Source organism: Gallus gallus, chromosome 1 (assembly GCF_016699485.2).
Source record: "Gallus gallus isolate bGalGal1 chromosome 1, bGalGal1.mat.broiler.GRCg7b, whole genome shotgun sequence".
Classification (NCBI taxonomy): Eukaryota; Metazoa; Chordata; class Aves; order Galliformes; family Phasianidae; genus Gallus; species Gallus gallus.
The window spans coordinates 83,691,737-83,719,708 of NC_052532.1; the positions used below are offsets into that span (position 1 = coordinate 83,691,737).

The 27,972-nt window shown below is 39.4% G+C and overlaps 1 protein-coding gene across 4 annotated transcripts in view; it reads left to right on the top strand.

Annotated features, from left to right (window-relative positions):
• The window catches only part of CD200R1A (CD200 receptor 1A), a 51,148-nt gene extending 25,909 nt beyond the window's left edge, over positions 1 to 25,239 (top strand). The window contains exons 1-6 of one of the 4 annotated variants that reach the window (NM_001079484.2): positions 3,351 to 3,639; positions 18,043 to 18,351; positions 18,962 to 19,210; positions 19,997 to 20,096; positions 21,045 to 21,096; positions 23,963 to 25,239. In NM_001079484.2, the coding sequence (NP_001072952.2) occupies positions 3,552 to 3,639; positions 18,043 to 18,351; positions 18,962 to 19,210; positions 19,997 to 20,096; positions 21,045 to 21,096; positions 23,963 to 24,085 (921 nt within the window). In that variant the 5' untranslated portion in view covers positions 3,351 to 3,551 and the 3' untranslated portion in view covers positions 24,086 to 25,239. Of the gene's footprint in view, positions 1 to 3,350; positions 3,640 to 5,573; positions 17,044 to 18,042; positions 18,352 to 18,961; positions 19,211 to 19,996; positions 20,097 to 21,044; positions 21,097 to 23,962 lie in introns of those variants that run through there. The other 3 variants (XM_040646637.2, XM_046943209.1, NM_001397235.1) reach the window with 3 other exon arrangements.
• Positions 25,240 to 27,972: the final 2,733 nt, after the last annotated feature.

Consider the following 27,972-nt stretch of genomic DNA (forward strand, 5'->3'; position numbering starts at 1 on the left):
TCCAGGAATAAACAACACTCAACCACAGAACAACCAGGAAGCAGCTTATCATGTCACTTTTCTGCTACAAAATTTGTAAATTTTATCTCCACAGCCAGCTATAGTGCCATTGACTCGCCTTGTGGTGGGCCAGGAAATGACCTTGGTGCACAGGGCGCTGAAATGACAAACCGTGCAATTGCAAGCATTCAGATGATCATAGTTTGTGGACGCCTGTCAATCACACTCCAAGTAGACTAGACAAACTCTGTATAAGTTCTAAACCAGAATATTAGGAGGAATAGACAAACAAAGTAAAGTGCATCTGCAAGGTGGATATAGAAGTTTTGCAGCTGCCCATACAAGAAGTGAGGCTATCCAATACTTACACTTGCTTTTTCATACAACCTTATATTCAAAAGTAATGTATTTTGTTGTGGAGGATGCAAATAAAACATAAGAAATTATTTTTCCTTCATTATAAGTGTAACAAGTTCTAGGCTCTAAGACAGATGATCAAAAGGCAGGAAATTCAGTGACAAATGTGACATATACTGCTATCTCTGAAAGAACCAAAGTGTTTTTTTAATGCCTTATGCACTGGATAAGGCTGCTATGTAACATATTCCAGCCTTGATTCTACTTATTTGCCAAACTCCCAGACAAGACCATTGTATTTCATTACCAGAATGTGTACTTAGTTTGTAAGACAACTATCTCAGTAGCACAGAGAATCCCAACACTTTTCCAGAACCACTCTGAGCTTCAGAGATAACTGGATTTTCCCATATATGTGCAGCCTATAGTGCTACTTGTACGGTTGCAAGATTTAGGGTACCCAGCTGACACAGAAGAAGATACAACAGGGAGAATTCTCATGTGTAGAAAAACATGGCAGATTCACAAGAAGATGCAGGCCAGCAAACCAGTTTATACCAGCTGTGGTTCCAGCACACTGATATTCATGTCAGCACTGCGAATGAAATTCCTGAAAAAATTCCGTTTCTGTCTGTCTCTTGATAGTCATAATCCAGCTTTACACTTCTCCATTTCTTATTGAACAAGTGATTGGTGTGGAATCCGCTGTCAGCAAGGACTTTAAGGCTGAGTAAAACCACTTCAAACAGAGCAGATCACAGACAGTGCCTTTGTCAAATAATATCTGATAACATTATGATAATTAACATAAAATGGTTCTGCGATAACCCACACTGAAAACCACAGGCAAAGCCCAAGTTTATACAGTCTGTACACAGAAGACAGGGAATGTTCAGACACAAGGAAGACTGCAATGGCTCCTCATGGCACCTTAAACAAACAAGGCTCTGCCGCTGTGTAGAAATGTGTATTTGCTACAAGTATCTAAGATGTACATCTTAGGCTTCAGCCTCAGCTATTACAATCAGTTTGTCCCTCTCTTTCTCCTTTCCATCGAATACAAGGACATTTCCAACCAACGCAGCCAGCAATCCCTGATATCTCTCCCCCACTTCCATGCATTATTTTCCATCTAGGTCATCCTCTGTCCCACTCCAGCCTTTCTTGGGGTTGATTCCTCTGTCATGGAATCCTGGTTTCCAATCTGTAACTGAGAGGACAGGAAGAAGAAATTATGGATCCACCACTTCCTGTGGTAAAATGATGTTTTCAAAAACATCTCACTGCAGACTTTGCACGTCACACATCCTAAATTCTGTTACCTGCAGCAGTATTTTCACAAGGGGAAAAAAAAGGCACCATGACTTCAGTTTCCAGCCTCTGTCATCCTCAGATTTCTGTCCTACCTTCTCCTATGAGGCCCCACTTATTCCAGAACACCCAGGCTTGAAGCAGAAAGTTGTCCACAAGGCTTCCCAATGGCATCTTAAATGATATTTGCCTAGCAAAAGAATTCAGCTGTCTAATTTCTGGTTCCAAAGGAATTCCTGTAGGAATGGCAGAAACCTGTAACTGTGATCATTTAAACTAGGATTTTCATTATTAACAAGGTAGTTTACTCTCTTCTAAAATCTCTTCTATCCCAGTGCATCTTTCATTCTTCGAGTATTTCTCTTCATGCAGCAGTCATCCGTTTGTCAAATATAGAATCATAACATTGTTTGAGTTGGAAGGGACCTTTAAAGGTCATATAATGAACAGGGGCATCTACAGCTAGACCAGGTTGCTCGGAGTCCAGTCCAGTCTCCACATTTACACCACTTCAGTTTCACTTGCCTTTGCATCAGGTTTGATCATCATTTATTTCACATTTAAGGCCTCGTAGTGCTTGTATGTTACCCAGTTCCTTCTCCCACCTTATATCTTAATCTTGACTTAAACAAATGACTCCTCTTCCTCTCCTTGCCCTCGTGTTATTCAGTCACATTTCTAGATCAGTGTTGAACAGCCACAAAATAAACCAGGGTATTATTATGAATAGCATAGTGAAAACCTCAGAATAGCGCAGAGAAGTATCAGAATGTTAAACTGAAATTAAAAATCAAATGGGAAAAATCTACAGAACTACTTGCCAAACAAACCTGTAGTCAATAGTAAGACTTTAAGACCAAGAAAATTGAATTTCTGCCTTGTCTCAATTTCTTTATATGGTCATTATCAGGTTTTTTTTGTTTGTTTGTTCTTTTACTTATTCACAAAAGACGTTGATGTCCAAAAGTGCTGTGCAGCCTTAGTTCCTGAAAACCTCAGTTTTTTGCTGACTTTGATCTGTTTTCTGCCTTTGCTGTTTTTGACTCTATCCTCGGTGATAATTACTCTGACTTGTAATTTTTGGCAGTGGAAACTTCTCTACTGCTGGCCCACAGATTTGTGCCAGGGAAGTGCTGTGTCCTAAGGAGAGAAAATAAAGCTCTGAATTTGAAATGACTAAATCAGTGAGGAGGTGAAGAAACAGGAACTGTGTTATCAAAAGAAAAAATACCATTCTGAAAAAAATAAACAAACCAGTTTTCATTGAAAGATGTTGGTCAGCTACAATTGGTTTGATTTCTGTTGAAAAGTATGTAAAATAGTATTTCTTTCTTCTCACACAGTTCCTCCTCCCAGGGTCTTGAAAGCCTTGTTGTTCCAACAGAAAGGGAGAAATCCTTAAGACAGGAAGAGGAATTTTCTATAACGCAGTGTCAAAGAAGTGCCAGACATTTAGACTAGTGGTAGTAGAGATGACAAAGAGGAAGATTTTCTTACTAGCTCCCCAAAGCAAAGATTTTCTTTTTGATATTAAACTCAGGCTTGAATAATCTCCTCCATTTTTACCCCATCTGAGATCCGCTGCAGGGTTTATCTTTGCTCATCAGCCTCCTGAAGAGAGCCAATGAACGGAAGGCAGAGCTGCTTAGTATGTTTCCTCAGCGTTCGCCTAGGCACTCAGCACAGGAAGCCTAGTGCTCAGAAAAGTCAGAAGGAGGAACCTCTCCAGCTTTGAGGAGTCAGGCGGTCAGGAGAGGAGTAGGAAGAGGGAAGAGAAAACACCAGCAGAGGCTGCTGAGGATGCACTGGCAGACAAGAAACACTCCCCACGACCACATCTAGGCTGGCAGCAAGAGAGATGGAGTGACGGAGCTGCCTCAGCCATGAAAGCAGGAGCCAACATGGAGATTGCTGGAAAGGCTGTGTGTGTCTTCTTGCTGCTCGCTATTATCAAGCTCAGAAGAAGCGAGGGTGAGTCAAACTGTTCTCTGTAAGCAATCAGGCATCTGGGTGGAAAAAAAGGGAAATGTGCACAGGTGTTTTCTTCTCATAAGGATTTCTGCTGAGGAGAGGTGGTAGGCACAGTGAAATATGGCAGGGATCTCTTGCATCTGTCTGAGAAGTGGTGGAAGATCACTGGTATGCTGATAGTAGGGATCAGCTTCTGGAATTTTTCTCTAAGGTTAATAGGAATGACTGCAATCAAGCATGGGCAGGGCTTTGGTGCCAAACACAGTGCTACTCCTAACCCTTTCTATCAGTGTCACTGACTTAAGTTTAATATATTCTAGCTATAGCAGTTAATGTCTTCTAGATACTGTTTATTTGCATTTGCAGAGTTTGTGCTCTTCCAGACAGCACACAGTAGTCCTAAGATTCGACCAATGAATTAGGAATTTGAGCAGCAGATCCAGAAACCTAAACTGTCAGCTGGAGACACCTCTGAATAACACATAATGTGCATGTGTCTATCACTCTTATGGACAGGTAGAATTAAGCTGCATGGAAATGAGTTATTTTATTCACTTGGCTAGAAAATAAGAGCAGCTCCTTGAAGATATTTTTAAGCAAAGTAGATGCAGTCATTGCTGGCAGTGAGGGAACACCACTCGGTAGTGCATTTGACATACCAGACAGGGGATCTGAAGTGCTAACCATAGTGCCACTACTTGGAAAAACTCAAAATACTTCACAAACTATTAAATTCTGTGGCACACAATAGGCACAGTGCAAGTAAAGCAAAAACAAAACAGCTGTCCCTGTTCTGTCAGACATGAAATTATCTCAGAAGCATGCTGAAGAACTGTCCTAAGGTCATGAACACAAATTATGACAGCATCACAGGCAGTCTACAGTTTTGAAAACAGCTGCCCAGAGAGCTGGGCACTTCAATATTAGTGTGATGGTTCTAAGCAAGCTGTAGTGACGAGGTTTTTCACTTAGAGATCCCAGGCCAAATGTATTAAGACAATCTGGTGTGTGTACCCTATCCAGAGAACTGGAATGATGTGTGGAAGCTCAGATGGAACTGTGCTCCCTTTCTGAAGACTGGAGCAAACTATAATGAAATAATGTCATGAAAAAATTGTTGTGTGTAATCAGACTTTATCTGCATTCGTACTTTCCTTAACATTTCCTTAGCATGCTGCCTCATGTGGCTTTGGTCAGTTTCTACAAACAAGAAAAAGGTCAGCTCAGCAAAGCCACTTCATGATTGTCATGTCTAAATCTGCATCTGAGTGAGGCTGAAAAGTATACTGCTGAAACTGCTGGTGCATGATCTGTACAGCTCTTCCTAAGAATCCTCATGGTAGAAGCACTGGAAATGACTCAGAATGAAAATCTTGCTGGCAAACTTTGAAGACTTTTCCATGTTTAACAGAACAAACAGGGCACCTCAAGTGGCTATCTGCATACATACTCCAAAGGAAAAGGATAAGGGAGGGTGAGTTTTTCCATGAGAGATTCACACAACGAAGCTCCTTATTGGAGTAATATTTGCAGTGTTGACTCCAGTACTACCCTGTGACAATAGATAGGACCTAGTGCTTGAGAGGAAGCTGCAAGAAGTCCATTCTTAGGAATGAGATGTGATTCTCTATGGTTAGTTCAGTTCTAACAATAGCAAAGAAGTGAAATCAGTGTCATTGCATCAGTGCTGGAATTAGAGTGTATGAGGCGAATAAAATTGAAATAGAATGTCAGACCAACCTGTCTAGAGTACAAGATCACCGACACAAATTCTTGAATGCAACTGCTTTCAGCTTTCATTTAGCTTCTTTCTTTAACAAAATTTTTTCACTCTCCTTTGCTAATATGATAGCCTTTTACTACCCTGTTACTTCCACTGACTTGGTGTGTTCCCTATCTTTGTTGCCTCCTATTCTACCTTACTTTCAAATCCTGTTCCAGAAATAACAATCATAGGCTGAAAAAGTGTTCTGGTAAATTTACATTTGTGTCTATTTCACGATTGCTCTGCTGTTTCTGTGTGCTGGAATCACTTTGACTTCTTCTACAATAAACAAACCTAAACCACCATAACAAGCTTTTCTTACCAAGATGCTTAAAACAGAACCCTGTACTATTAAATTAAGCAAAAAAATTTTTCAGAAGGTATCTAAATTGCCCTAACACAATCTTCAAAGCATGTTCATGTGACATAACAGTTTACTTTGCTATGGTCCAAACACAGCATTTGAAGGTATCTAGTTTCATAACTACAGAAATAGAGAAGTTCAGTTTTGCAAATTGACCACATACTCCACCACTACAAGCACATTTTTTTTGGTAATGAACTTACAGATGTACAGGCTACTTGAAACTCATAGGTAATATATTTTATACGCAGTGGTACAATCATTCAAAAAAATAAAGCATAGGGATTCTTCTTATGCTGCTTTATTTTTTCCTAAGTAAGAAAATGCTAGAAAAGAAAAGCCGAAGCTGAATACCAAGCAAGGTATGACGGAGATTTTAACCATGTAAAGATGAATCTGTAAGCCTGTTTTCACAGCAGCAAAAGAAAAACAAGAAAAAAAGAAAAAGAAAAAAGAAAAAAAGGACATACAATCCATCATTTGCTGTCAATGCTCTATTTTTGTTTGGAATAACAGGAAAATTCCTCTTAAGCATGAACAGTTAAACTCTTTGTATTCTTCTCTTGATGAGGAAGAGAGTAGAAAGTCAAGTTTAGCACGCAGAACAGAATATCAAACACTCTGTTCCTGTAATAAGAAGTGTTCAGAGGGCATTTACAGTTTATTACAAAGGGTGTCTATTATGAAAGAAATAGCACCAAAAATCACTTTGGCTTCCAGTGTAAAAGCTCTTTTCCTCTTATCCTCTTCAGATCACATTCTGCAAGGATAAAGATCTACTGAGTTTGCATACAGAAGTTGCTATAGTGAGTTTAAAGTTAATAGCCATAGTTGTATAAAACATGACAGCTTAAGTTCAGTGAAGGTTTATTGATGATAGAAGATTTGGGCAAGCGTGCCAATTCTGCAGGCTGGATGATGCCAACACATCACTTCAACACCAACTCCTCCATTAAAGAAGCATACTGATCCTATTTTTCTACAAAGGCATGTAGATAATGAGACATAGCTCTTTTATGTAAGAGTAGAAACAGCCTCAGAAAAGATCCCTAAATCACTGCATCAAATTGCCCTTTCTTATAGGCATTGTATTGTGAAACTCTTCTTATAAACAATTTGAGCACCAAAAAAAAAAAAAAAAGAGAGAACAGAAAAGAACCCTAAACATGTTGAAAGGCTACTTCTAATCCAGATTGAGGCAAGACACTCTATTCCAATTTCCAGCCTATATTTGTTGTACTTTTTAAAACTGTTATTACATTTTGAGCTGACAGATTTCAGTGCATATCTACCATTCCATTCGTGAATGTTACCCAGTTATTCTTCAGAGGTGTTTCTGTAATACTGTATACTTTCTGCCTTCAACAAATTTCCTCACAAACTCCAGATACAAATACCTATGCAATTATTAGAAATGTTACACAGAATCAGCACAAAACTTGTCTGCTGAAAAGCATTACTAGCAAGCTACCTTCAACGTGGCACTTCCTTTCAACACTGTCTTTTGCTTTCTCTCCTGGAAACAGTTCTTTATCCATCATGTCCCTGCAACTGTTTCTCTTTTCATCAGCTTAATTCAGAATTTTTGAGAGGACACTGTAATCAAACCTCATTTCCAACGAGGTGAGATTTAACATCTTTCCTTTGCCTACAAAATCAGCTGTCTTGAATGACTGTTTGAAAGGATGCTGAAGAAAGCTTAACAGCATGAGGAAATCAAAGAAACTTTAAGAACCAGGATTTGGCAACTGCAAAGTTATATTCTGTCTGGAATGCAAAAACTGAAACCTTTGGTCCTTTATTAAGTTCTGTCAGTGTACTTGTCTTTGGGCAAGACAGACAATCACGCCCTGAAGTTTTAATCTACAAAAATTCCAGCCATGCTGCAGACAATTCATACTGTAAAAGCAGAGTTCACAGTGAAACTGTGTAACTTTCTGGCTGTGTTTTAAATCTGCCACTAAACTTGGTAAGACAGCAGGAAAGTGCTACATGCTGCAAATGATACAGTAATCGTGGTAGAAATGTGCTGCAAGAACAGAAGAACAATTTGGGCATACAGAAGAATGGAATTTTTGAAGACAGGAAAAAGGCCTAAATAGAATGAAATGGGAAAATGGTACATTCAAGGAATAATGACAAAGATGGCTAAAAGAGGGTTTGAGGGAACTTGACGATAAAGACTTCAGTCTTTTATTGCGTCAGTTGCTGCCCTTCTATAGATGTGTTGACACTGAAAAAGCTACGATTGTAGCTGAAGTTCGGATGTGAATTCACATCAGTTCAAGCCAGCTGGTTCATGTATTTCTGTTGTGAGACTTACTGCGAGACTTACAGCATTCAAACTACTAACTGCTTACCCAGAATGCAGGGCAGGTTTTCAGTCTGCACTCTGTCCTGTGTTGTTCTGGATACACTGACAGAGTCATGAAGCTGCCATATAGAAAGTTCTGACAGTAATTTAGCAATTTATATCCTAGTACAAAGACCTTCCGTTTGTTTATCTTTCACTTCATTCCAGACAAGACTTTCTAAGTGTTCACAGGCACTCTATGATGGTAGAAGAGGAAAACTGATACAGTGCTCAACCTATTGTGTGTGGCCTCTTCCAAGCGTCTGGTACTGCCTTTTTGATCATAACTCGCTATGACTAATATAAGGTATTCATTCCAAGATACAGTTAGTCATTTAATTGTGGTTTATAACTGTTTCAGTTCTTTATACGCCTAAATTTAATGTGTCATTATCACAGGGAGGGGGAAGGGTGGGGGGTAGGATGCTCTAAAACACGTTGCAGATTGTGACAGCAAGAAATGAAGTCAGAAATACATAGATAGGATTGCGCCTGAGAAATTAAAGTAATCTCCTTACAGTGTGAAAAACTCTTTAGCACCTGAATTTCTATAGAGGCTGTCATGGAACTTGAATCATTCTGGCGGTAAGAAAAGCTTTTACCTGCTGCAAAGAATAACAGAGGGTGGAAATATTTCCTACTTGAAAGGAATTGGAAGTGTTTTCAAGCTGTTTAGCTGTCTTTGATTTTGCAGTGATTCCTCTGAGAATTTTAGTGGTTTCACATTCAGATTTTCCTGTTTTTAAAATATTTATTTCTCCTTCTACTGTGTGAAATACTCTGAGAAACAAGAGAAATGACTAAGTGATACTGCAGAAGAACTGGCGTAACTAGTTATCCACCAGAGCTGTCAAACAGGCTACATAAACCATGTTAGAAAAACAAGGCAATTTGTTTCCCCAGTCTTTTTCAATTACAGTAATCTTAGCGTGACAACAGTAACCAGTACATTTCTGAAACACAAATACCAACTCCTCATTTGAGTATGTTTTTTCCTGAGTGAGGATATGTCCATTTTCAAATTGGAATTTCACAGAATCACCGAATGTCAGGGATTGGAAGGGACCTCAAATGATCATTTAGTCCAATTCCTTCTGGAGCAGAAACACCTCGCTCAGGTCACACAGGAATGCGTCCAGGTGGGTTTTGAATGTCCCCAGAGAAGGAGACTCCACAACACCTCAGGGCAGGCTGTTGGTGCTCTGTTACTCTTAATTTGTCAGTGCACTGGAATGCAAACTCAGCACACTGGAATAGAGCTCATGGACATTCTCAAACATTGTTTTAAATCTATACAACAGTCAAGGGGAGACACTGAAAGGATGACATGATGTTATTTGAATTTTAATAAGGTGAACTTCAGAGTCTGGAGTCAAATTGGAGGACTTCAGTCTGGTCTTCAAACCTGTCTCCAACCTCACAACCTGCCAAAGGAGGCTCCAAAGTGAAATCTGTTGACATGGGATTAGTGTCAATAACCAAATTTGGGTACTTCAGCTTGGAGCTGTACAGAACTCTCTGAATCTTAATTGTCTATTTTCTACATCAGAATGATTGATAACGTGTTCTCCAAGGCTCTGCACCTTCCAGCAAACAGAAAAAAATGATTGCCACTTCTCAGAGTTCACTCATTTGTGAATAAGACTGAAAATGAGAAGTTATTTACAATAAATGTGTAGATATGTGGTCCTTTGTATAGTCTCTCTTGGATAGAATGAAATCATTAACAGGGCTGACATTTAATTATCATCCTTTGTTATCACTGCAAGGAGACAAGCGTAACAGCTCCCACCTCTTCAAGTTTCTTCTTGTCTGCAGACCCACAGAGAGAGAGGCCTTTGCTAAACTGGTTATTCACTTTTTCAGTTGCAATAAGCTATCAGTTCAGCTCAGTTATAACATGGGATTTCACCTTCTGAGGGTGCAGTGTACTGGCTTGATTCCAAGCCATCACTCAAATAGCTAAATGCTGATGTGTATGGCATATATGCCCTGATACCGTAGGTCTTAAATCAATCAGCTATCACAGAGGAAACTTCAGCAACTGTCTGTTAGCCATTTTACAGTATGAAAGCACCACTCCGGGAAACAACAGTGCAGTGACCAGTTTGAATTTTAATACCTACAGCATTGAACCTTTCGTCCTTAGCAGCGGAATAGTTTTGTTTAGTTTGTCTACACAGAAGATATACATCCTTTATGTTTAATTAAATTCCTGGAGAGAGGGAGGTTGTGTCCTCCTCCAGAGCTGCTGAGCTCATACCCAAGAGTGCAGGCTGGGGCAGGCTACAGAAAGGCAAAGAAAACAGACTGGAAGACAGAACCTTGCAAAGGATGTGGTTGGAACAAATCTACAAAAAGATATAGAAGTGATGGAAAAAGAAGACAAGAAGAAGTTATGTAAAATCCATGCAGCCTGACAAGCCACTGAAAGCTAGTGGACTAGAAAAGAAGACTAGCGGAAGGAGCCATTTTCTAAGAGGCACAGAGAGCATTTTGTTAATGAGTACAGCCAACAACTATAAGTTACCTGAAAAGTTATCACTTCCTTGCATATTGGTTTATGTTCTAATAAAGAATACTTTTAGAGACTAGAAGGCTTTTGGACTGCCCACTAGAAAGAAAAGGTACAGCATGACCAACTGCAGCTCTTGATTAACAGGAGATCCTTTTAATACCTTCAAACTAACGTAAAGCTGTGGCTGACCAGGAAGAACAGGGCAGGGATGAGGATAATTTTCATTCAAGAACTGCCTCTGTGCTGGTTGATCCCATAGCTCATGGATGTTCAAACTTTTGGCTTGTCCAGGCTACACTGAGTGAAGAGGAATTGTCTAGGGCTGCATATAAAATATACAGTATTGTTAATGTATATAAGTAACAAAACTTACTTTATTTTTGAATATTTTTTATTAAAACATAAAAAAGAGCAACAAAAAAAGCCCATAAAATTAGTGGAATATTTGATCTTTTTTTTTTTTTTTTTTTTTTTGTGTGTGTGTGTGAAACTGATGTATCAGCCCGGTTCAATAGCAGCTGTAGAAATTCCTGCTGACTTCTCAAGATGTTTGTCAGATTTTTGATGAAATTTTACTGTACTATTGCTTCATCCTCGAAAACAGTTGCTCACGAATGTACGTACTGTCAAAAAGCGATGACACAAATAAGATGTGGTTGTGAAGTGATGGTTATTTTTCTCTGGTAAGAGAAGGCTTATAAAGGTCTGGTAAAGAGACGTGATCAAAGTTTTTAGTTGAATATTTGATTATAACTCTATACACTACGTTTGAAATTTCATACACAAATGTATTTATGTCAACTGAAAATGAAGTTACAAGTATAAAAAAATGGATTTCTTTGGTAATCTTGAAACCGGCTTCCGAATACCTTCATCATAATGGAAAGCATGGCTGCATATTTTTCACTGTTCACAGGAGTATGTTCAGCCAGTGTACCAAAATGCATAACATTATTTGCCATCTCTTGAGTCAGCACCGCACTGAGCCCCATGTCCTGCCTTCAAACCAGACAGTGCTGCTTGCACAGTGCTGTGTGGTTGTTGTAAACGATGGGTGCACGGTCACGGCTGGGCTGCTTGGTGGGGCAGAGCTGCTGACATGATGGTGTGGGGCAGGGGGTGGCCACAGGGCAGGATGGGCTGGGCAGTGGGTGGCCCACAGGCCATGGGTAGGACATGCGTGCCATAACTATTAGCAGACTAATTCCAGAGCTTATATATTTTAGTCTGTGTTTAAATAAAGCTAATTCGGTAGTTATGAATAGAAATTCTTAATATCTCAGTAGACTGTGTCTTAGCTTGAAACAGAAGGGAAATCCTGTTTCTATCAGAAACCGTTAAGAAAATGTACAACATTGTTCTTTATAAGCTCTTGCTTTGTAAATTTTCATCAAGCATTAACTATACAATAGCACTGTACCTCCATGTGGCTGACAAGCAGAGCTAATGAGCAAAGGACAAGCAGAACCTGGCCTCACTAGTTTTGGAACTAGGTATCCATATTGGATAGGCCCTGCAGTTATGCCTTGCTCTTTCACCATTGCCTCCCTTTCTCTTTCAACTCAACAACAGACAGTCAGAGTTTTAGATAGCTCTAGGAGAATACTAACAGGGTCATAAGATATGATAAAACCTAGAAATATGTTTCTGTTCTACATAGAACAGAGGAAATAGCATCTTCCCTACTCCACTTTAAGAGGAGGTTTTCAGTCAATTTAGAAATAGAAGTCAACCAGACCTTTCAGCATTTTTGGCACACGCATCCTTCTTCAGTAAATGAAGTCTAAAGGTTATGATTCTAGCAACATACATGACAAAAGAAGAAAAGCAAGAAAGAATGTATACAATTTATATTTATGTAAATGCCACTTATCCATTCTCTAGTAATGAAAGAGGGCACTAAAGTAAAAGGAGTTTAATATTATGGTATTTATATTTTAGTATATTTTAGTACGTATGGATAGGACGTACTAAAGCAAAAATATTTTCTACTATTTAATCTGTCATCTGGAGAAAAACATTTGCCTAATTAAATAAGTTACAGTGGAAATCAGAACCCTTCTACAGATTTATCATAAACCTAAAATTGTACTTACATATAACCTAACAGATTTTAAGCTGACTCATGTGGCTTATCATTTCAAAAGAATGGTACCTGACTAATTCTGGGGAGACTATGACAGAAAGGCGTAACAGAAAGCACTACTTTTGCTCCCTTTTTCTTTCCAGTCCTGAAGTATGCAAACTCATTGTGGGGAAATTGCTCAACACAATGGACTGCTTGGGAAATGCACAGTTGAAAGACCATTAAAATTATATTCCCATAGCATGTACATGAAAGCATACACCATTACACACGCACAAAATTGTCTTTCCTGATCAACACTGCAAACATTATCCAAAAAAACCCACCAACCACCTCAGCTCCAACATGCAGTCAGCTTGAATGCTTAGGTTTGCTTAGTCATTTTTAGATGAGGTCAACTGTACTGATGACATGACTCAGAGCTCTGAGGCACTTGGCCTTGTTAAGCTGGCAGAGGAAACACTTTGCTCTCCAGTTTTCAGAGACATTCATAGAGCTCATATGTAGAAGCCATCCTGAGAGAAAAGGCTTTTTTCAGTTCCTTTTCTGGTAAAATAATCTGACTTTAAAACACGCACCTCAAATTTTCTTGAAATTACATTTAGCAGAAAAAACTCATCATTTAAAACACCTTCAGTGTAACAGTGTATCAAAGAATACTAAATAACTGAATTAAGACAACAAGCATTTGTAGGGCTGGTGTATAATTTATGTATCAGAAAACTCTGTGAATAATTAGCACTTTTCATTTTCAGCAGTGCTTGGAAACAGTAGCTGATAAATTCTGGCAGTAATAAGCAGCAGAAAGCTAAGTATTATTTCCATTATTTAATGAAAATTAGAAGTGGATGGTTTATATCCTGCCCCCCTAATTTTCCTCTTCTACCAGAAAAAAAAATCCTATTGGAATTACATTCTGATTTATATATTATCCTGCTGAAGTAACTAATACTTTACAGCATTGTGTAATGTAGTGGAGGGCAATATTGCAGGGATGTCTCCGACCAATCTGCAGGAGATAGGTCTAGGCTTGGAAAAGAATTTACTCAAAGGATACTTAATCCTCAAATTAAAAAGCAAAAACATTTAAGGGAATTTGTAAGTAAGATAAATACAATGAACTGTGTTAATCTTGCAAGTTGGAAAATACTTTCCAAGAACTCAGTTAAACATAAGGAAAAGTGGCTGACCTGGAAATGATCATTCACTTAGATTCCAGAAGATAATGAGGTATCAAATAATATTATTAAGGTAGAACCATCTGTTGATTTCAGTAATGATCTAACTACTTGAAGGTGGTGATCATTAGGACCATTTCTTACAGTGTGGTACATGTTCAGGAACTGGTCTTCATATTGTGTTGGCAGAGGTCACAGAATTCCAGTGCTACACAAGGGACCGAGAAACACAGAAGCGTCAAGTCTGGGGAAGGCTTTGGCAAAGGTTTGAATAATCAAGCACAAATTAGGTCTTCTAAATCTTTGCACTTAGAATAGAATAGTGTAGTACAGTTGGAAGAGACCTCCAGAGATCATCTAGTCCAACTTCATGGCTAACCAAAGCTAAAGCATATCACTGAATGCTTCACCAAATGTTCCTTGAACGCTGACGTACATGGGGCACCAACCACCTCACAAGGAAGCTTGTTCCAGTGTTGGGCCACTCTCATGGTAAAGAAATCTTTCCTAATGTCCAGTCTGAGCCTCCTCCAGTGCAGCTTTGGGCTGTTTCCTTGTGTTCTACCAGCACTTAACCTAATTCTTCAGGAGTTTGTTTATACGTATAGATACACTGCTAATTTTTTGGGTTGTTTGGTTTCTCCTTCAACAGGATACAAAGAACAGAAAAGTCCCATCCCCTCTCCAGCTGTTCACATCATTTTGCTACCTATGCCTTGGGATTTTGTTTTCTCTCAATCTCCAAATGGCCTTACAGAGGAAGTGTACTAAGTATGTCATAGAGAATAAGGAACTAATCTTAAAAAACAATGACAGATAACCTTTCTTTCATCTCTGAGTGCTTGTCTACATAAATATTTACTGTGAACAACACCCTTCACATATTACCTTATTAAGGAAAATATCCCAATGTGGCTAGTTGAAATAAAACAAAACTGTCCCAAATATGACATCATTTTGAGAGGCTTCACAGCACTGTAATTGTCAAGGAAACAGTGAAGGTTAGAAACCTGATCCCTCTGATGTGTCAGCTGAAGACACAGGCATATGAGCAGTTATAAGGCTGGTCAATATAAAAAGAGCTAACATTTAAAAAAATGATTCAGTCCTGACAGCTTGTGGAAAAGTAATTCATGGACGCATAGGAAAAAATAAAAATAAAAAATAAAAAAATATTGAAGGCAATCCTGATTGTGCAGCTACTTGTCTTGCATAAGAAAATCTTGTCTACATAATACAGAGGAGCCATCACAGTGGCCTGGCTGTCCCCCTTCCAATGGCCAAAGCTATAACTTACAGAAAGGACACAAATACTATGTCCAGGCTTTTTCCATACAAACATTTAGCTTCTTCAAGTACACAGCTCATGGATCATGAAAAGACAAAGACAAAAGGCATTGTACATGACTCCATCCAAAAGTCATCTTTTAAAGCCCAAAATAAGTCAGTGTCATAGAAAGAAAATCAAACAAAAAACAAACAGAACGTCCCCATGCAAATGTGAAACAGAACTCACAAACAAGACACAATATTCGAGTCAACACAAGTTGCTACACCAGCTGAATAAAGATCCTCTGCAATCTTAGCCCCATAAGCAAGAGGGATAGAGGTATGGGCACATTTTACACCTTTGTAGCTGCATGCATGGAGCAAAGATGGGTAGGACTTACATATATGCCCTACGTGGACTGCCACCAGTTAGAGCGTGAAAGCACACGAGCACTGTGTACACACACGGTGTGAATGAGTACGTCCACAAAGACTCAGAAAATAAAAAGACACCTCTGAGACATTAGGCAATAAACTTTCCTCTTGCACAAAGCTCCCCCACTGCTATCTGTGCTGTAGTCATGTCTGAGAGGCATAGTCAAGATCTTTTCCACAGTGCTGGATTTATTTTGTATGAATGCAGACGTAAAAGTTGCTTACTTCCTTGGTAACAACAGTTCCAGAGAAAAGTCATGACCAGATGGTCAAATAAAAGGTGGTAGTAGCCCCGAAGTGCTTAGGCAAATTCCTACAAGAATGGGGGAAAAGAACACTGGTGAGAGGTGCATATAAATCCACCTATCTTCTGAATCACTATTTTTTGTGTGTGGCAAATATCTGTTCAGCTTGTCTGTTTCTCAAGCTTTTTTAGGAAAACTTGCTAAGAAAAAGAACACTGAATATGAGGAGATCACAAGGTGTTAGCCTACACCATCTACAGCTGAGAGGTCTGCTATGATGCAAAACTGGGGTTTTAGGCAAATCACTGGAAGAAATCTAAAGGTACACAGAGTTTAACCCATGGGTGTCCAACCTTTTGGCTTGCCTGGGCTGCACTGAGTGAAGAGGAATTTTCTTGGGCTGCATAAAAAATATATTATATAGTTAATCATAGAATCACCGAGGATAGAAAAGACCTCCATGATCATCCACTCAAACAATGCACCTACAACCAATATTCCCTTACTAAAGCATGTCCTTTAGTAAAAAATTTAAACACTACTTGAACATCTCCATGGACGGTGACTCCACCACTTCCCTGGGCAGCCTGTTCCAGCACCTAATCATTCTTTGGAGAAGAATTTTTTCTGACATCCAACCTGAACCTCTTCTGCTGCAATTTGAGGCTATATAAGAAACAAAACTTCTTTACATATATATATTTATTAAAGCATAAAAAAAAGAGGGCAAGAAAACATAAAACTAGCAAGTTGGACAGGTAGGGTTTAACCGAAATAATTAATATTGCTTTTGTCTACTAGCGGAGATGAGCCTTTCAGTGAAACCTCATTCAGTAGAACCCTCATTCCAGTGCCTAGTTTTAGGGATGTCCTACTGAAGTTCGATATTTTAGTGTAAACAATGCTGTGAAAACATAGCTGGATCATGGCCATCATGAAGAGCCATAATCCCTATATTTATGCATAGATACGGGCCATATTCCAAGGGTAGTTTCAAAGAGCAAACTGCAGAACTTAATTCCCACCTAAATCAGACAAAAATAATTTCCTTTCTAAGAAGATATCAGCATTACTTTCTGGAATAGGAGGCCTAAAGAGCTACTAATCTCCTCTGAATCAGAAGAGATCCACCAGATACAACCATGTCCCACCACAAAGGCATCATTACTCTTATCCATCCATCTTCCCCAGGTATGTGTCTGACATGGTGTTTTTCAGGTCATTTTATGATGCTGCACTACCTGCAGAGTTGCTCATTTTAAGATGGCATTCAGAGAGAAAAAGAACTAAGAAATATGCTGGGTTGGATCTAAATACTGTACAAATCCTGAAGATTGAGAATAAGCTTTCTTTGCCTGCTACAGTGTAGTCAGCAAATTCATGATTCTAATTGTAGCAACTCAGCCATATTAAAAAATGTTCTAAGTGTTGAATTTTTGTAGTGGTTCCATGATGGAGTAAGCAGGAGAACTGTAAGATAATCTCACATTTTTTAGATGCCTAATAAGAGGATAAAAAATGTATTCAATTGAGGAAGAAGGATAAATATGTTTACTGTACTTCTCATGATAGTAGACAATACTTTTAGAAAAGGGCATGTCTCTTCCTTCAGTACAGGAAGATGAGATCAGTTTATATCTCTGCTACCTATCAGGACAGTAGAAATCACAGACTTTCTGAGGAAAGACTGCCAATAGAGAATCTGATCCAAGTGACAAAAACAAAGACAAAGTAGGTTCCAAATCTGGAAAAGTGGCAACTCTACAGAGAGTTTGACAGGGAGTACAGAGGCATATGGCTAACAAGAGGCAGGAAACTACTAAATGAATGTTACCAACAAATGTTTAAGCAATGAGCAAAGAGTTGAATACATCTGAATAAGATGTTGATCTGATAAAATCGATTTGCTGGAGCATGATCTTTTTCCAGTACCTCTCTCATCCAATAAGATAAGCCCCAGAGGGAAACATGTTGATAGACTGTACTAAACAATGTAATAGCCCACTGGCTCCACAATTCTATTGTAACAGCAGATGACAGACAACTTCTGGATAACCAAAGACAGGGCCTCCCTCCAGAACGTAACCTTGCTGACATTTCCCCATGAAGCACAGACAAGAACTCTGAAGGCCATATGTGGCATCCTTGGACACCTTTTCATACATCCTTCTCTTTCCTTGTCTCCTCCAGGAATTAGCAGAGTATCAGCAAACCTGGGTCACAACACTGTGATGACCTGCCCTAACAGAACAAATATAAGTATGGTAACATGGAAAATAAACCCTAAGACTGGACACCAATGCACCTTGGCATACCTGATTGATAAGGACTCGACAGAAAAAAACAGCTGCAGTGACAGAATAAACTGGAGATCCAGACCAGACTGGGATCAGGCACTTGAGATACAGCAAGTAGGAAAGGCTGATGAGGGAAATTATACCTGCGAAGTGGTAAATGCAGATGGGAATTTCCACTACCTGTATCACTTGACTGTGATAGGTAAGAGTCTCCTTCCTCATTTCACTGTTCTCTAGAGCACCGTGTCCAGGCCTGGGCATACAAAGCTCCTCCTCTCCTTGTGCAGTGGAAGAAGTGTGCGCTAAGAAGAGGAGCTTTCTCATGGGAATAAAGGGTCATGCATTTCATTTAGAGTAACTCTGTTTCTTCCCTTTCCTTATTTGCCAAAACACTCTTTCTTTCTGTTGCCTCTTTCTCCCCTGTAGATTTGTAAGTGATGAGTGTGAAGCAACTTCCAGTACTCTAAAGGAGGATTCTGAATGAGCACACTCTTATCCTGCAGTCATTCAGTAACGGCTGCATGGGACAAGTCTAATTCAGCCCTGTATTCTGGAGAATTCCCTACCTTCACGTCCAGGGATACCTCCTCTCAGGGCATGTGGCCATGGTAGCTCACTTGAATGTAGGAGAATTGTCCAAAATGAAAAAAGATTCACCATGGTTGTCTCCTGTGGCTTTGGAACACGCTGCTGTGATGAGATGGCACTTCCACTTCTCCTCTTCTCCCTATGCTCCTTTTGGGTAGTCAAAAAAACCTCCTATCCCATTGCAGCAATCCACATGCATCTCCCCCCTTCCTGGTACTTTGCAGTTGCCCCAAGAATGGCTCTGTACTGCGATGACCATGGGAACCCTGTGTGTGAGGCAGAGACAGAGAAGTCGGCTGCTGAGATCTCGTGGGTCCCAGAGAGCAACTCCACACCTAGAGCAGACAGTCACGATAACGGGACAGTGACTGTTGTCAGCAGGTTTGCAGCACGCAGCACCAACGGGAAGAATCCTACCTGCATTGTGTCCCACGCGACTCTGAACGAGACCAAGTCCATAAACTGCTCCTCATGTAAGCTTCCCTTTCTATGCTCAGTGTTCAAAGTCCCGTTTAGCCCTCTGTTCACATTCTTGCTCCACAGCTACAGAAACCTACAGTGAAATCCTATATAGATGAGTTCTATCCCATACCACTTTTGCTTATAAACTTCAACAGTTTTTTTGCATTCCAGACACTATTTCCAAGTGGTTTATTCCCTAGAAGGGAAGTACATTGATGCATTAGTGTTCTTTTGGTATTTGGAAAGCTTTAGGAAGAAGCGTCAGAGTAGACATGCTCTTATTGTTAAAACAACCATGTGGAAGTAGGTCATCAGTAAAACTTGTTGAGATGCAAATGATCTCCTTCTCGGATCATGGTAAGAGAGAGAAAGAGACCAAACTACCATATATCTAGGAGAAATGAACAAATCACTTCATTCTGAGTTGTGAATATCTGACATAGTGAGACGTTTGGGTTCTGCTTTTTGGTTTGGATTTTTTTTCTTTAATTGGACAACTACATGTGAATTGCAATATGGAGATATGCCGAGTCCTTGTGAGAGGCTCATCCACAACTTAGTGCATAAATGTCATGAATTGTCCATTGTGAAATTTGGGCCATCTGCTTTTGCTTCTGACACAAACTATGTTTTTGTTTCTCAGATAGCTTTCATTAATGACTTTCCCTTTTGCTAAAGAGGATTTTACTTTACAAGCATGCTGAAAATGTATGTGCTAAAGCAGCTTTAAACTTATACTGAAATATTAAAGAAAGAGGAGTAAGAAGACACAACTAAGACTAATTCATTGTGTTTAGCATACAGAGATCTTATCCTGTGTATAGCCATCATTCTCAGTTTCCTGATCATCATCACCTTCATGGCTGTCATTTACTATTTAAAGCTCCATGGTTGCAGGTACGTAAAATGTGGGGCTAGTGAAAACTTGTCTGGTGCTAGCAGAAAGCTTTAAATACTGCTTGTGTCTTGAAATCCAATGATTCTGTCACTCTGTGCTGCTCAGGGTAACTACTATGGGTGAATTAACTGTATCAAATATTTCTACTTTCTACTGTAGTTATTGTGCATTGCACAAATCTTCAGTGAATAACGCCACTGAGTAAAATATAGATGGTTAGATGTTGGCAAATGATACTCATTATACTGCATGCTGCACTGAATGGAAACTCTTCACTCTGACAGGAATGGCAGAGTAAGTCCATTCTTCAGGTACTATGAGAGCCTGTCAGTGTCTCTCTTGTTCAGATTATAGGACTGGTTTCTCTTTCACTAAGCTCTATCATGTGCCAGGGGATTCATCAGTGCTATCCTGCCATATCAACTGATTGGACAGCAGATATGTATTTTGAAGAAGTTCTCTGGGTGAAGTTGAACTCTGCTCCCTTTAGGCTTTGGAATGGAGAAGAAAGCAGTCCCAGTGAAAAAGAATACAAAAATAATTTGTGCAGAGAAAGGCTAATATGCTCTTGACTGACAAATTCTCTCTCTCTACTATTCCCAAACTGGCTTTTGTCCCAACTTTCTCCCAGATATGAATAATTAGTTAAATACAAATTCACTAAGGACAAATTGTGCATCCTTCTAGAGGATTTTGATTTTAATCTGCTTCCACTTCATGTTTAAGCTTCCAAAAACATCAGAATACACCTGTAAAGAAAGCCAGGGTGCTTCATTCTCAGGATCAAAAGTGAAGGACAGAAAGACTTGAGAAGATTTTTTAGCTTTATTCCTGACGAGTAAGAAAAATGTTTTATAAACTTGTGATCAAAGAACCTCAAAAGCTCCTCCAGCCAAGCCTGCTATTGAGGAAGAAATTTGTTTTAATGCTTATTTTCTTTCTCGCAGATTCTGTCACAGAAGCAAACCTCCTGATATTACTCCTACATATTCCTCACAGGTAAGGAGAATGACACAGATTATACCATCACCAAATCAGGGATCTTCTAATAGCCCTGAAAACATGGTCAAGTAAGAGAAACCATAAGACTTTTCTTTTTCTTTCTTTTTTTTTTCAGTAGGTACTATTATGTCACATATGTTTGAATTTAGCTGTATCTCAGTACAAAATAGTCCATCATCACCATAATTCTGACTTGGAGCAAATATTAGCAGTGTGTTTCAACAGTAAAAACTCAACAAATGCCATCTTTTATTATTGTAAGGAGCAAGTCCTGCAGTCCACACATCTTCTTGCCCATATTAGATACACTGATCACAGCTGTTGTACTAACAGCACCCAGGAAGGGTGGCAATTTTGTGGGTTGGGGAATACTAAGAAAGATTGTAAATAAAATGATTAAACAACAAAACAAACACAGGAAAAAAAAAAATCCTGGAGTTCAGAATGAATACATGCAAGTTGTGAAGGTCATTCTTTAACCTGAGTGGTCAATCAACAGAGCCAACTGTACTCAAGACAAAACACTTCCATAAACAATGGAAAGAGTACTTAGCTGCAACATGGGAGATATTCTTGAATTCCCTATGCTGTTACAAGCTTAACATGTAGCTGAAAAAATCACTCATCAGTTCTGTATCTCTGCATTTTGCTACCAAGTTTAATAACAGTATTTCCATGCACAGAAGCTATGAGACATGTATATTGTGCTTATCTATGTACCTACAGTAGACATGAGGCTCAAATTCTGTCAACTTAAAAAAGTACTTCAGTTTGGATATCTGAAATGACTTAGCCAATTCTAGCTATTTTTGTTCTTTATTTTCTGCTGCCCTGCCTCTTAATTGTTGCTGACAGACACAATTTCATTCATGTAAAATAATTAGTTAAATACCAGCCTTCGTGTTGGCACACTTTCATTAGTGTAGACGCTACCTAGTTATCATAGAATCACAGAACCATAGAATGGGTTGGGTTGGAATGGCTCCTTAAGATCATGTAGTTCCAACCCCCTGCTATAGGCAGGGACACCTCCCCCTAGACCAGGTTGCTCAAAGCCCCATCCAGCCTGGCCTTGAACACCTCCAGGGTGGTGGTGTCCACAGCCTATCTGAGCAACTTGTTCCAGTGTCTCACAACTCTCATAGTAAAGAATTTCTTCCTAACATCTACTCTAAATCTATCCTTTTTCATTTTAAAGCCATTTATCCTTGCTGTGTCACTAAAAACCCATATAAAACATCCCTCCACACTCTTCCTGCATGCCCCCTTCAGATACTGGAAGGCCACTTTACAGACTCTCTGGAGTTCTCCCTTCTCCATGCTGATGAGCCCCAGCTCTCTCAGCCTCTCCTCCTTAGGGGAAATGCTCAAGCCCTCTGATCATCTTCATGGCTTGCCTCTGGACCCTCTCCAAAAGCTTGATGTCCTTCTTTGTGCTGGGGAGCCCAGAAATGGACACAGTGCTCCAGGCGGGGTCTCACGAGAGCAGAGCAGAAGGGCAGAATCACCTCCCTCAACCTGTTGATCACGCTTCTCTTGATGCAACCCAGGATATCTTGCCCTCATTACACCCCATCTGGAGTACTGTGTCCAGGTCTGGGGCCTCCAGTACAGGAAAGATGTGGAGCTGTTGGAGAGGCTCCAGAGGTCACAAAGATGATTAGAGGGCTGGAGCACCTCTCCCACAAAGACATGCTGAGGGAACTGGGCTTGTTCAATCCAGAGAAGACTGCTGAGAGACTGCTGCTCTGGGCAGCCTGGTCTAGTGGTTGGCAACCTTTCCTATGGCAGGGGGGCTGAAACTAGATGATTTTTGAGGTTCTTTTCAACCCAGGCCATTCTATGACTTTATGATTCTATGAGACCTCACTGCAGCTTTTCAGTATTCAAAAGGTGATTATAAAAAGGTGGATCAACATTTACTTGAGTAGACAGTGACAGGACAGGGGGCAATGGTTTCAAGCTCAAGGAGGGAAGGTTTAGATTGGATGTCAAGGGAAGTTCTTTACAGAGAGAGTGGTGAGGTGCTGGAACAGGTTGCCCAGAGAGGTTGTGGATGCTCATCCCTGAAGGTGTTTAAAACCAGGTTGGATGGAGCCCTGGGCAGCCTGGTCTAGAACCAGATCTACAGATTGGTGGCCCTGCCTGTGGCAGGGGGGTAGGAACTTGATGATCCTTGGGGTCCCTTCCAACCCAAGCCATTCTATGATTCTAAGACACATTTGGCCTGGGCTGCAAGTGCACACTGCTGGCTCATGTTGAGTCTTTCATCAACCAACATCCCCAAACCCTTCTCCTCAGGAGTGCTCTCAAGCCATTCTCTGCTCAGCCTGTATCTGTGCTTGAAATTGCCCTGACCCAGGTGCAGGCCCTTGCACTTGGCCTTTGTTGAACTTCATGAGGCTGGCATGGGCCCACCTCTCACAACTGTCCAGGATTCTGGATGGAATCGTTTTCCTCTAGTGTGTCAACTGCACCACTCAGCTTATTTGTTCTTTCTAAAGAAAGAGACCCTAATACAAAAATTTCCAGGCCAGAATAAGGGCATGAGAAGGGGAAGAGAAGGAAGAAGAAAAGGAATCACAGGAATCGTTGTAGCTTTACCCATCAAATCTTTGAAAGCAACACTGTTTCTTTGATAGAAAAATCAAAAGAGGGTAGTTTGGTCGGGGTTTTTTTGTTTGTTGGTTTGCTTTGCTTTGCTCCGGCTGTTTTTTTTTTGTTTTTTTTTTTGAGTCAAAAGAGAAGTTAGAATGGGAGCATTATTTCTCAGTTACTTTCTTTGTTCCAGATGAAAAGCTTGCAGAGACTCACCAAAATAAACTACTTCCTGTATTCACAATTTTTGGTTTTGTTTTACTAGGATGACACAGTGGAGGTGGAACCCTATACTACTTACGTGCAGAAGGAAAATGTAATTTACAACTCAGTATCTGATCTGACATTGAGGCAGAATCTTCCACAAGGACAGTCACCAGCAACATGAGTGGTTCAGCAACACTGGAGAGGGGAAAGACAATTTCTATTACTAAGACAAGTCACAGAAAGACATTTCTCAAAGCATTTTGCCAAAGTGGGAGGCAACGTAGCTCCCTAGGTCTCTTTAAAGACCTGTATTTATTCATGAGTCTGCGTAGTTCTTTTTTTTTCCCTCTTTTTTGCTTTCTTCCTTGGTAAAGGAAAGAGGTGTCCTTTTTTTCTTAGGGAAAATCTGACTGACCTCAAGATACAGTTTTTCCTGGAAAAAATGTTATGATTGGTTTTCCCTTGCTGTTCTTGTATTGGACATCCTAGTTTTGTTGGTCACTTCTAGGCATTACTTTGATACACTTGACACTATGTTGCATACATTTGGGAGATGTGAAGAGTGTTTATGTCAAATACTCTTCAGTTAGCAGCCACTTTTTTCTAATTGACAAATGACTAATATAATGGCTCTGAGTACTGATCATCACAGAACATTTGCCTAGCAAAGGGAAGACCTTCAATCTCTCTGTTCTGAAAATGGAAATGAGTCATGAACTTACAAGTTCATTCACTAAAAAAAGAGACATCACTAGCATGCTGATTTAACTTGTTAGGTTTATGTTCAGTATTTCCACTAAACATGTTCATTTGGTTAGTCAGATTATTGTTATCATTTCTATAAGATCATCTGGAGGTGGGGTCTTCTTATATGTACTGGCATTAAGGTACTGTAAAAGAATGACGTTACTCAAATCTGGTAAGCTCTTTTTAACAGAAATTAACATCGAGTATTTCACAATGAAAAGTTCAAATATATTATCTATAACTGTGCAATAATGTACTAAAAGGACAGAATTCCTGATGATTGTCATATTTATTTTAAATACAACTGGAGATATTTTCACTCATATGTCTAGATCTTTTATTATTATTATTTTTTAATATAACTGCTAGTCCACTTTGTAGTATGTAAATTAGCCTGTCTATCTTAATGTGTCTCATATTAAAGTGATTTCTTCTCATCTTCCCAAAATATATTTTCAGAATAAGTAAAAACATATATATATATATATATATCTGTATATTAGCAGCTCTCAAGATTTTTGGACTGATGTCTTTCTGGCTGAAGTATGAACGGGCTTTACAGTAACAGTAAAGAAATTCATTTGTAAATTTCTGTCTACTGCCTTTTCTTTCAGTATTTTAAAAGATAGAATGAGTAGCTGGCCTGATGATAGGATCAGAAGAACTGGATTTTTCCTTTAGATCACAGAACTCTCTTTCCCACACGTTGCTAGAGTTCTCCTTTGAGCTAGCCTCCTGAGGGCTATGACACAGTGCTTGGAAAACAGACACCTACATTGACTGTAGTTCTTTGAATGCATTACTCATGTAAAGTATGTGATTACTAATTTTCAATCTATGAGCTGTGAAACAGTCTCTTTCATCCAAGTGTTCATATGTATGCAAGTATTGCTTTTCTCCATTTCTTTATGTCATTTTGAAATATAAGGGATCAAAGCTGCAAAATGTATTTAGAGAACTGAAATATACAAACATAAAGGTCTAAATAAATTTCAATTTCCAGTGTCTTCCCAAAGGAGAGAGCCAGTCAGTCATGGTCCTCTAAAATTCCCCACTTTAAATAGGTGTAATACTGTCCGAGCAATCTTTCTTTGCACTGCAGACAATTACCACCTCAGATTTTTTTCTATGGACTGGAAAGTCATTTGTGTTGTTCAGTTTCCATAAAATGGGGTTCATCCTGTGGGACAGAAGCTTTTGAAGGTAGATTCTTGCCAGCTTATATGCAATATATTAAATTTATTGAAGTACAGAACCTGCTAATCTGCTGTCCAGCTGCAGGGTTTTAAGATTTTTTACAGGTCCATTACACTGGACTAAACATGTATGATTCAGACCTATATTTCGCTAAGTTGCTAGCTGATTGATTATTTCCTTTGTCCTCTACTTTGTTCCACAATTAGGCCTGCTACCATGCACTCTGAGGCAAAAGTCACATAGGCTGTTGATGGTGACATGAATGTTCTCTAACCGGAAGCCCAGTGCAGCCAAGTGGCTAGAAGGCCCAATCAGTCAACACAGTAAATAATCTTGCCATTTCATGTAGACAGGAAGGCCACACTCTGTGTGCCTAACTGATGAGCATAGCCAAGGGTGCAGCCAGATCCTTTGCAGTAAATTGACAGAAAGCAGGCTTTTGCCCATATTTTGTGACTGTGATAAATGCATACAAGTGTCTCAGGTACACATACGTATAAAATGATCTTTCTTCCAAGAAGCACAGAAGGTTCCTTCCTCCATCCCTCATTCTCTACCAGGCTACTTGCTATTTCTCTTTGCAATGTATTGCTACTGCGCTACAGTCACCCTCCATACCAAAAGTTCTTTGTCTACTAGTGATCAGACAATCCTACCCTCTAAAACTCCCCAGCACACTGCAGATTTGCAGGAAGAAAGTTAGCAGCTTTTCAACTGCTTTCATTAACAAGTTTTGTTTTCCACCACATTTATCAATGATCAATAAGCTTGTGCTGCAACATTTACTTCTGCTTAATTTTATCTCCCACCTTTGCTGCTGTATTGTATTTACACACATGCACTCCAATCTCTTGCTAGTTTACAACCGCCATTCCTGCTCTAATCAGGCAGTTAATAATCATGGTTATCTTATGACTATAGAGAACCCTGAACACTGAGCTTACATGCACTGAAAGTCAGCAGGTGCTGTGATGCTCTGAAGAATAGCAGCTTCCTTCAGAATAAGGGCCAATTTTTTTAAGATGGCACTGACATTATGAAAAAATGGATGCACAATAAACCCCATGACTGAAGAAAGCTGCAAAACATCAGTTATTGGGCCTCTCTAACCAGAAATTATTTCGTGGGTACAGAGTCAATCCCTCCACCACTCATTACAGCAATATATAAAATTTCATTAAAACAGAACTTTTTATCAGAGTAGTCATTATATCACCACTTACCTGCTTCACACAGCTTTCCTAACATGATCCATTAACTGTTCAGCACTCCATCAGGTTTCAGGACTTACAACTCCTCTTTCCTGCCAGTATCACCTCCCTGTACTTGTGGTTTACTATTCACAGTCTGGTTTCTAATCATGATGTCCTTTGTAGGTTCCCTTGTTCGGTGTGTGACTGCCCTCCTGTTCTGCCCAGCTTACTGCCAGATAGGAATTAAAATGACTTCAACATCTTCTGATTTTGTCATTCTGGAAGATAAATTTAAGTTTTGACATTAGAGCTGGATGTCTTTCACATGAGCATTGACATGGGCACTTAACTGCAGATATAGAAGGGACTTCGTTATATATAGAGAATGACTGTATTTCCTTATACAAGTCTAGGAAAATCTATTGGCAAAGGGCTGCTAAATAAATAAGTTTCAAAAAGCATTTAGTAAAAGAAATTCGAAAGTTCTCAAATCTTTATAAGCATTGTAAGAAGTGATTCACATTCCATTGGTAGGGGAAGAGAAGTATGCAATGCAGTTAGTCATAACCAGAAAGCAAAAATAGAGTTTCAGAGAAGGAAACAAATTCACAGAGCAGAGTATTTTCACTACTGAGTATGTTTCACTAGTCAATACATCAGAAAGGCTTCCACAGCCTGTTTTCTTCTCCCTGACATTCACTATTGAGAAAGTATCTCTCTCTGGCAAACTTAAGATGACAAATGTCTTTAACCACAAGTTAATTTTAAAAATAATTACACTTTTGCTTTTTCTCATTTAACTCAGATTGGACACTCCTTGGTTAGGAAACTGCATAAACATTTAGAAAGTGTTTTCCTTCACACCCCAAACAACGTCCTTGCATAACTTCTGTAATGACATCTGTTCATTAAAAATGACATTATGTAGAAT